The 10,236-nt window shown below is 41.8% G+C and overlaps 1 protein-coding gene across 1 annotated transcript; it reads left to right on the plus strand.

Annotated features, from left to right (window-relative positions):
- The first annotated feature begins 1,581 nt into the window (after positions 1-1,581).
- On the plus strand, positions 1,582-3,223 carry LOC119192989. Its single transcript, XM_037446703.1, has 2 exons — positions 1,582-2,571; positions 2,615-3,223. The coding sequence occupies exons 1-2, from the start codon at positions 1,582-1,584 to the stop codon at positions 3,221-3,223; spliced, it is 1,599 nt and encodes a 532-aa protein (XP_037302600.1).
- The last annotated feature ends 7,013 nt before the right edge of the window (positions 3,224-10,236 follow it).

Here is a 10,236-nt window from a genome sequence, read left to right on the forward strand (position 1 = left end):
TGCCGCCGAGCTACAACGCGGCACTTCGACGCCTGCGACAAATCGAGCACAAGATGGACGCCTCGCCTGAATTTGCCCGCGAATATACTGCACAGGTGAATAACCTTATAGAAAAAGGATACGCAGTGAGGTGCGACGGGTCAGAATCATCGAGCCCCGTCTGTTGGTACCTCCCTCACTTCGCGGTGCAGAACCCGAACAAGCCCTGGCAAGCAGAGGTTGGTGTTCGACGCAGCGGCGACAAGTCACGGGGTGAGTCTGAACGACCACTTACTGGAAGGCCCTGACATGTTGATGTCTCTGCCCGGAATAATGTTTCGGTTCCGGGAGAGCGCTGTAGCAGTCACAGCGGACATACAAGAAATGTTCCTGCGAATCAAGATCCGTGCCGAAGATCAGTCAGCGCAGCAATTTCTGTGGCGCGGTAACGACCGAACCAACCCGCCGCAGCGATTTAAGATGACCAGCATGATCTTCGGTGCAGCGAGTTCACCATTCATGGCGCACTTCGTAAGGAATCACAACGCCAACGTGCATGCGCAGCTGTATCCCAGAGCAGCGGAGGCCATCACCAAATATCACTATATGGACGACTTGGTGGCCAGCTACGATACACCCGGAGAAGCGCACGAAGCCATAGAGGAAATGAAGACGGTGCACGCGGCGGCGGGATTCACTCTGCGCGGTTGGAACTCGAACGACGAGAGTGTGCTTCGCGACGTGCCCCAGAGTTGCGCTCGAATCAGCCCACGCAACTGGGGAGAACATCAACACAGCAAGATATTGGGACTGCGGTGGGACCCGGAGCGAGACGAGCTGGGATTCAACACAGCAATGAGCCGAGTCCCGAAAGAAGTAAAACGCAAGTGCGCACGCCCACCAAGAGAGAAGCCCTCAGTACAGTCATGTCGATCTACGATCCACTGGGACTTCTCAGCGTGTACACCATTCGCGCCAAGATCATCCTTCAGAACTTATGGCGCTTAAAGATGTCGTGGGACGAACGGGTGCCAGAGGAAGACGGCAAGCTGTTCGCGACGTGGTTGTCGCAACTGTCGGCGATCGGCCAGTTGCGCATTCCCCGACATTATGGACCGACGAGCCACGAGCGACGCATCGAGCTCCACGTTATGTGCGACGCCAGCGAGCAGGCCTACGCAGCGGTGGCGTATTGGCGGATGGTCGGCCAAGAGAACGTTACACTCTCTTTGGTGGCCGCCAAGGCGAAGGTGGCACCGCGACGGACGCAAACGATACCCCGCCTCGAGCTGCAAGCGGCGGTAATCGGGGCGCGCCTCGCTGACGCAGTGAAGAAGGAGCATCGCATCGTGGCGGAGAGAACTATATATTGGACTGACTCCACAACATTCATCCACTGGATCCGGAACGACGAGCGACGGTACACACCCTTCGTCGCGCATCGTCTGCGGGAGATCGCCGAGCTCACCGACAAAGTGAGTGGCGATGGCTACCCACGACGCACAACGTCGCCGATGAAGCCACTCGACTTCGGAGCGACGCCGTGAGTGAAGACAGCCGATGGTTCCGGGGACCTGATTTCCTCCTCGAGCCCGAACAATCATGGCCCACGAGAGACGGAAGTCAGGACGACGAAGCAGAGGTCCTGCACATCACAGAGAGCCCGGAAAGGAACGCTGGCTGCCCGACCCGACCCGCTTCTCCAAGTATGAAACATTGGTGCGAGCCACGGCGAGAGTCTTGGCGTTCGCGGACATCGCGCGACGCAAGACACCACACCTGGAAGTGGGACACCTGAAGCGGGCGGAGCTGTTATTAATGCAACAGGCGCAAAGGGAGAGCTTCGGGGAAGAGCTGCAACGATTGAAGTCTTCCCAGCCGGTACAAAGGACGAGTCGGCTATTCAAGCTGGACCCGGTGTTAGAAGATGGCGTGCTGCGAGTCCGGGGACGCATCGGAGCAGCCACAGTCCCGGATGACGCCAAACGACCGGTCATCTTGGACGGCCGACACCCCGTCACGAAGCTCATCGTGCTGCAAGAACACTGTGCCGCAGGTCACGCAAATAGGGAGCGCGTGACCAACGACCTGCGGCAAAAATATTGGATAATACACCTGAGGCCCACCGTGCGCACCGTGGAACGAGACTGCGCACTGTGTAAGGTGCGACGCACGAAGCCGCAGCCACCGGCCACGGGAGATCTACCCCGTGCCCGCTTGGACCCGTATCATCGGCCCTTCTCCAACTGCGGAGTGGACTACTTCGGGCCGATGATAGTGAAGATCGGACGCCGGCGAGAGAAGCGTTGGGGCGCGCTGTTCACCTGTCTAACGACACGCGCCATACATCTGGAGCTCGCCGCATCCCTGTCAACGGATTCGGCCATCATGGCGTTGCGCAGGACGGCAGCAAGAAGAGGATGGCCGAAAATAATGTATTCCGACAACGCCACAAACTTCAGGGAGCGGATGAAGAGCTACGAGCGGCCTACAAGGAGTGGCAACCCGAGCTACGCAACGTCGGGCTGCTGCATCGGATGGAGTGGCGCTTCATCCCTCCGGGCGCACCAACCAGGGAGGTGCGTGGGAACGGTTGGTGCGATCAGTCAAAACCGCACTAACCGTCACCCTAAAGGAAAAGGCGCCGTCCGAAGAAACCCTACGGACGTTGTTGGCTGAAGCCGAACATTCAGTCAACTCAAGACCACTGACCCACGTGAGCGTCGACCCGAGGGACCCGGAGGCGCTCACGCCCAATCTAATTTTGTTGGGCTCATCATCGGGCCTTCCCACAATCGGACCCTGTGAAGACGTCGATCGACGGGCATGGCGAGCGGCGCAAGCGTTGGCGGACAACTTCTGGCGCCGGTGGATAGCGGAGTACCTACCGACCCTGGTACCCCGCGGCGAGTCAACAAGAAGAGTTCGTCCGCTGCGCGTGAACGACGTGGTCGCCATCGCCGACCAACAGCTGCCGAGGAACGTGTGGCCGCTGGGGATCGTCCAGCGCACGTTCGAGGGACCCGACGGAGCCATACGAGTCGCTGAAGTCAAGACAAAGAGCGGCGTATTTCGACGCCCGGTGACGAAGATCGTCGTGCTGCACCCGGAGGAGGAGGCTGCGCGAGCTACGCCGGGGAGGATGTTAGCGACACGACGACTTCGCGGCCGCCGTGACACTGAGGCCCGTCGACGACGCTGCCTAAGGAGCGACGTTACGGGACGGCGGACGCAGCGGGACTGAGGCCCGCGCGCCGCACGCTCAGCGAGCGACCCGTCAACGCCGCATCCAGAGGAGCAACGTCGCGGGACGGCGGTCGCCGCGCGACTGAGGCGCGCACTGCGCGCGCTCGACGAGGACCCGGCGCCGGCGCATCATGGAACGACGCCCCGCCCACCAGAACCCTACGGCCAATCAGAGCGACGGACGCGCCAACGAGGGAAAAACGGCGGGCCAATGACCGAAAAGTGCGTAGGAGGCACACCCGTGCGTTGTAGTGCCTCCTAAACTAGTATGTAAGTCGGGATATTGTATGCGTAGTTTGTAGTTCGAGGCAGAATAAGAAAATTGGTACGAGATAAGCAGATTCGAAATAAACCAGTGAACAAATCCGTGGAAGTTTTAATACAGTCCCCAACAACATCTATCTCTTCGAAGATGACTTCGAAAATAATTCTGTAAATTCTGTAATTGTGGCCATTCTGACGTTTATAATCATCTGTTATGACTTTAACGGAACGCTAAAGCGGTAATTAAATTTAATGCCTGATTAGGGAAGATAATCATCTGTTAGGGCATGGTGGGACACTTAAAAACCTTAACAGTCAGTTAAATTATTTAATAAGCCGTTAAAGTAACTAACAGAGCATGTTGAAATTAGGCCTTACTGAAATACGTTAATTTTTCGCACACGTGATAAAATGATTACAGTACCTATTAATTATAACAAAAAAAAATTAAAACTAAACGAATTTCATTTTTAATTTCCTTAAGTACATAAATGGCGTGTTTTTTTGTCTTTTTTAGACTATATTAGAATCTTCCCACGGCCCCTTTGCGCCACTGCAATATCCCCTTATTTTCTCTGGGTCTTCTACTAGTTGACGACACCATTTTAATAGTTTTCCGATGTATCTCCGAAGTTAAATGTACAACAACAATGAAATTTATATGAGACCACACGAGAAGCACCAGCTTTCAAATAAAAAAAGAATCATTGAAATCCCTTCACCCAATCAAAAGTTCTGAGGTATCACACAAAAAAAACATACAGTCGAATTGACAACCTCCTTTTTTGAAGTCGGTTAAAAAAAAAGCTCGTACGACGTACTAAAACCTTGTGTTTTTATAGTCTTTATATTTCTACCTGCGGTGCCGCTAGATGGCGCAATTCCGTACACAACAGTCGCAAATGCGTCCCAGTGACAAACGAATGGCTTGATGGTTTTGTAAACAATAGATACCTATGCATGTAATCCGTACTTATATAACCTTTATACCCGAATTATCTCATTTTAGCGTATTGAGGGTAACCGCAAGACTATGAAAACGAAAATAAAATAAGAGATTTCGATGACATTAAATTTCTTTAAGCTGTTAAAATAAAACTATTTTACGGATTTTATCGCGATTTTATAACATAATTTGGAAAATAAAATAAGAGATTTCGATGAAATTAATTTTCTTTAAGCTGTTAAAATAAAACTATTTTACGGATTTTAGCGCGACTTTTATATTATAATTTTCTCCCGACGCGACGTTTCGAAGACTTTGCAGCCTTCATGCTCACGGGGCTAAGGTGTTAGTCATACGAAAAGTCAAAGTTACAATATCTAGCTACATTTTACAATTATACTTTTCACTAAACAACGAAAAATATACTTCATATATTTCTCCTGATATGAACTTATAGCAAAGTTGCTTGCACGCTTAAAAGCTGCCAAGTAGGTAAAAGTATTTTGAATCTCTAAATTAATGTGTGTGTTTTATTATAAGTACTTTACTTATATCCGACTTCATGAAACAAAGCCTATATTCTGCTCTCAATTACACTCTGTCAAAGAACAAGAAAACCCATTCAATAGTTTAAAGTATATTATATTTACGGAATACATTTTTTTTTCTTTCACACGTACTGTTAGATATTGCTTTTTTCCGAATTTTATGATTATATATCAACAGGAAGTACCCTATACATTTTATTTCTGTTAAAATGGTGATTTTGTACTTACCGCGTTTGCTGTCTACGTTATGATGATGTTGGCTATGGTAATTCTCTTTGGTTTAATTAGGAAAATACATACAAGATGGATGACGAGTGATTTAATGTAACAAGTAAAAGTTAGAATAAAATTATAAAGGTAAAATAATAGAAGAGCCTGTTTTATTGCCGTCCATATCCTAACATGGTAGCAGAAGTTAGTGATTGTCAGCAAAATGGACGAAAAGAAGAACTTAAATTGCAAGTTTTTAACGGCACGGCGTATGACAAATGGAAATTTAGACTCAAACTATTCTTAGAAATGAAAGACTGTTATGAAGTGATCGAGTTGCAGAACAGGCCAGATAATATAACCGAGCAAAATTGGAAGACGAAAGAAATTAAAGCTAAAAACTATATAGTGAACAGCGTTTCGAATTCACAACTCGAACTTATAATTAACGAAATAACTGCGAAGGAAATGATCCACAAATTCGACAGCATTTATGCGACGAAAAGCTCAACCAATAAACTTTTGAGCAAAAGACGCCTACTTGACTTAAAATGAATGAACATGATGATCCTGCTGAGTTTTTAAACAAGTTCGAGGCACACATAAATAACCTAATCGGCAGTGGAGAAATAGTTACACAAGAGGACAAGCTAAACTACTTGTTGCTTTGCCTACCGCAGTCCTTTTCTCAAATAGTGGACATAGTGGATGCATTACCAGACAAGGAAAAATCGGTGGATTATGTAAAGTCGAAGCTATTACTTACACAAAAAATAAAAGAGACAGAGAAGTGTACACAAGCGTCGTCGCAAGCATTTCGCGCAGGAAAAGAGGAAAAGAAATGTTATAATTGTGGAAACCCGGGACACTATCAGAGAAATTGTCCAACAAGGCAAAATCAAGTGCGACCTGCATGGAGAGGAAACTGGAACTGGAGGAAACAGATATTTCAGAGGTCGAGGTCAACATCGAGGAGGCAAAGGTACATCAGGAAGATGGCAATCTGGTGGTACGGCAGGAACATCCGTTGTGCAGAGTGCTCCCGTTACAAACTCATTTAATGTTGAAGTAATGTCTTCTCAAGTAGTAAGTAAGAACTGTGACATGCAGAATGAAGTGTCTTGGTTGTTGGACAGTGGTTGCTCGGACCATATTATAAATAATGAAATATTTTGTGAGTATAAAATTTAAATAATCCAGTTGATATTAGGGTGGGTGATGGTTTTTCTTTGAAAACTAATAAAATAGGTAACATATTAATGTACTTCAATGTAAAAGGTCAATGGCTAAAAACTAAAATATATAATGTTTATTATGTACCCACTATGAGACAAAATCTATTAAGTGTATCTAGTATAACTTCTAATAATAATGTAATATTGTTTAACAATGATAATGCACAGATATATGGCCCTAATAACAATCAAATAGCATGTGCAACAAAGAAAAATAAATTGTTTTTATTAAAAGGAAAAGTAAGCTATGAAAATGTTAGTCCAAGCTCATATGTAAGTGTAGGTATGTCAGAAAAGGAAAAATGGCACAGAATTCTTGGTCATACAAATTTTTATAATGTAAGTAAATTATGTGAAAATAACTTATGTATCGGTTTGCCACAGAAAATTGAAAATGATTATTATTATCAATGTGAAATATGCTTAGAAAATAAAATGTCTAATTTACCATTTAATTCAAATAAGAAAAGTAGAACTACTGACTTGCTTCAAATAATACATACTGATGTAAATGGCCCAATAAATCCCATAGGTTTTGGTGGTGAAAATATTTTGTTAGCTTTATTGATGATTTTAGTAAGTTAGCTAAAGTGTACTGCATTAATTCAAAAAGTGAAGTGTATGATTGTTTTGTGAATTATGTTAATTTAGTTGAAAATCAAACAGGAAAAAGAGTTAAGGAGATTCGCTGTGACAATGGTACAGAATATTTGAACAGAAATTTTTTTGAATTTTCAAAACAAAAAGGTATCTACATAAAACCTTGCCCTGCATATACACATCAATTAAATGGAGTAGCTGAGAGATATAATAGGACAGTAATGGACAGAGCGAGATGTTTATTAGCTGAAGCAAAGATCGATAAATATTATTGGCCGGAATGTGTTAGAACCGCTGCATATTTGGGGAATAGATTGTTAACAAATACACTGATTAAAAAGGACACCATATGAAATATTCTTAGGAAGAAAACCAGATGTGACAAATTTGAAAATATATGGAAGCGAAGCTTTTGTTCGAACACCAGAACAGCGGAGAACATCAAAATTGTATCCAAAAGCAGAAAAGGGCATATTAGTTGGTTATTCGGATATGGGATACAGAATTTTAATAGGAAATAAAGTAATTGTAAGTCGTCATGTAACATTTATTGAAAAAAGGCCCCAATATATAAATTTTGATTGTGGTAAAGAAACTGATAATGAAGATAATGATATGAAACAGGAGTCAGAAGATGAGAACCCAAGAAATGATAGGAATGATCAAGAAGATGAGGAAAATGTTGAGTGCAAAGAAATAGAAGAAAATAAGAAAGAAGATAATAAAGAGGTGAAAGAAATAAGAATAAAAAGAACAAAGAAAAATGCCTAAAAAAATATAAAGACTATGTGGTACATGCCAATTTCTGTAATGTAAACTTACCGGAAAACTATGAGGAAGCTATTAATAGTTCAGAGTCAAAGAAATGGAAAAGGGCAATGGATGAAGAAATACAAAGCTTAGAAGAAAATAACACATGGAAAATAGTTAAAGAACCATTAGACAAGAAAATAATAGAAGTTAAGTGGATATACAGAATCAAATCCAATGGAAACTACAAAGCTCGTGTAGTTGCAAAAGGATTTCAACAGATATACAGTGAAAATGAAGAAATATACTCACCAGTTGCAAGAATGACTACATTAAAAATTGTATTATCTACAGCATGTCTAAATGGATGGGAAATTGAACAAATGGATGTGGAAACAGCATTTTTAAATGGAAATATTAAATCAGAAGTGTACATCTATCCGCCTGATGGCTATGAAATAGAAGAAGGCAAAGTCTATCTATTAAAGAAATCATTATATGGATTGAGAGAGAGTCCACGTGATTGGTATGAATGCTTTCACAATTTTATGGAGGAAATATCATTCAAGCGATCTGATCATGATTACTGCCTATATACAGGATGTATAAGAGATGAAAAGGTATATATAATACTCTATGTTGATGATTTGCTTGTGGTTAGCTCAAATATTAACTGTATTAAAAGTAAAAAATATGTTAAATAAGAAATTCAGAATGAAAGACCTTGGAAGAATTAAACAGTATTTAGGAATTAACATAGAATACAAAAAGGAAGAAAAGAAGATGTACTTAAGCCAAGAAGAATATATAAAAATGTTGCATCTAAATTTCAAATAATTAATTCAAAGGGGTATGAAACACCTATGGAGATAAACTTAAAATTGGAACCATCTGCAAAAATTAATGAAAATTTTAAATACCGTAACCTGATTGGAGCTTTACTATATGTGGCAAATGGAACACGTCCAGATATCTCTTATTCTGTGAACTATCTAAGTCGTTTTCAAAACAGTTATGATGAAACTCACTATAAATATGCTCTACGTGTTCTGAAATACTTGTATAACACCAGAAAATTTAAGTTAAACTATAATGCAAATTATGAGAATATAATGGATGCCTATGTTGATGCAGATTGGGGGGGCAGATATTGTTGATAGAAAGTCCACCACAGGAATTGTCATTAAAGTATATGGAAATACATTATTTTGGAAATCACTAAATCAATAATTAGTTTCAAGGGCTTCAACTCATGCTGAATATTATGCGTTAGCAGATTGTGTTGAGGAGGTGCTACCTATAAAGGGAGTGTTAAGTGACTTAGATGTAGTAATTAACTGTATCAAAATTTATGAGGATAATACTGGAGCCATTGCTTTGTCTCAAAATGGTAAATTTTGTAAAAATTCTAAACATATTGATATAAGCTATCACTTTGTTCATGACTTTGAAAAGAAAGGTATAATTAATGTATGTAAAATTAATACTGAGGAACAAATTGCTGACATTTTAACAAAGTCTCTTTGTAAAGCTAAACATAAAAAATTCAGATATTTGCTAGGGGTTAGAAATGATGATGAGGTATAAATGAAACTCATGTTTAATTTGTAATGTTTATTGAAGAAAATGTTTAGTTGTGAAATGTTTTGATTGATGTCATAAAGTGTTTAATGTTAATTTAATTTGGTTAGTTTGAAATTAGTAGTCTATTAAAATTATGTAAACTTGTACTGTAGTTAAGTTACAAAATCAAGGAGGTGTGTTAAAATGGTGATTTTGTACTTACCGCGTTTGCTGCCCACGTTATGATGATGTTGGCTATGGTATTCTCTTTGGTTTAATTGAAAATACATACAAGATGGATGACGAGTGATTTAATGTAACAAGTAAAATAGAATAAAATTATAAAGGTAAAATAATAGAAGAGCCTGTTTTATTGCCGTCCATATCCAACAATTTTTGTAAAATCGCAAAATATGCATCATAAACAGTCATATCTTTTACAAATTTTATATTTTTACAATTGAAAAAGACCATAGGCTGAGTATCTGCTATAAGTTTCAACATGACAGCCGAACGCGTTCCTGACAAAAAAGATCTTGACAAACGAACAACTAAGTGAAACTATAATGGTTCCTTTGAGTTACTAAACCCCAAAAATCGCTAATTTGTGTCCTATTACTTTTCCTTAGGTATCCCATTACTTTTTGTGGTCAACGACACTATTAAAAATCTAGTACATCAAGGTTCTTATTGCCGACCGACCTATGTGTGTAAGCATATAAACTGTGTTTTTATAGTTATGACATACGTGTGTTAGCCTGACAAGGCTCGGCTTATCTAAACACAATAGACTTTTGGGTGAGAGATTTACGCCCGAATACTGAAACGCTACTCAACCAACCAACTTGTCTGAGGCCTACTTAAATTTAACAGGCTACTTAATTTAAATGGCATT

The sequence above is a fragment of the Manduca sexta genome, unplaced genomic scaffold (assembly GCF_014839805.1).
Source record: "Manduca sexta isolate Smith_Timp_Sample1 unplaced genomic scaffold, JHU_Msex_v1.0 HiC_scaffold_3476, whole genome shotgun sequence".
NCBI lineage: Eukaryota > Metazoa > Arthropoda > Insecta > Lepidoptera > Sphingidae > Manduca > Manduca sexta.

Bases quoted from the DNA above. Each gene is read 5' to 3' on its own strand.
- LOC119192989 (XM_037446703.1), top strand. From the start codon at position 1,582: ATGGCCCACGAGAGACGGAAGTCAGGACGACGAAGCAGAGGTCCTGCA. The intron at 2,572-2,614 runs GTTGGTGCGATC...GTCACCCTAAAG, and splicing joins CAGGGAGGTGCGTGGGAACG to GAAAAGGCGCCGTCCGAAGA.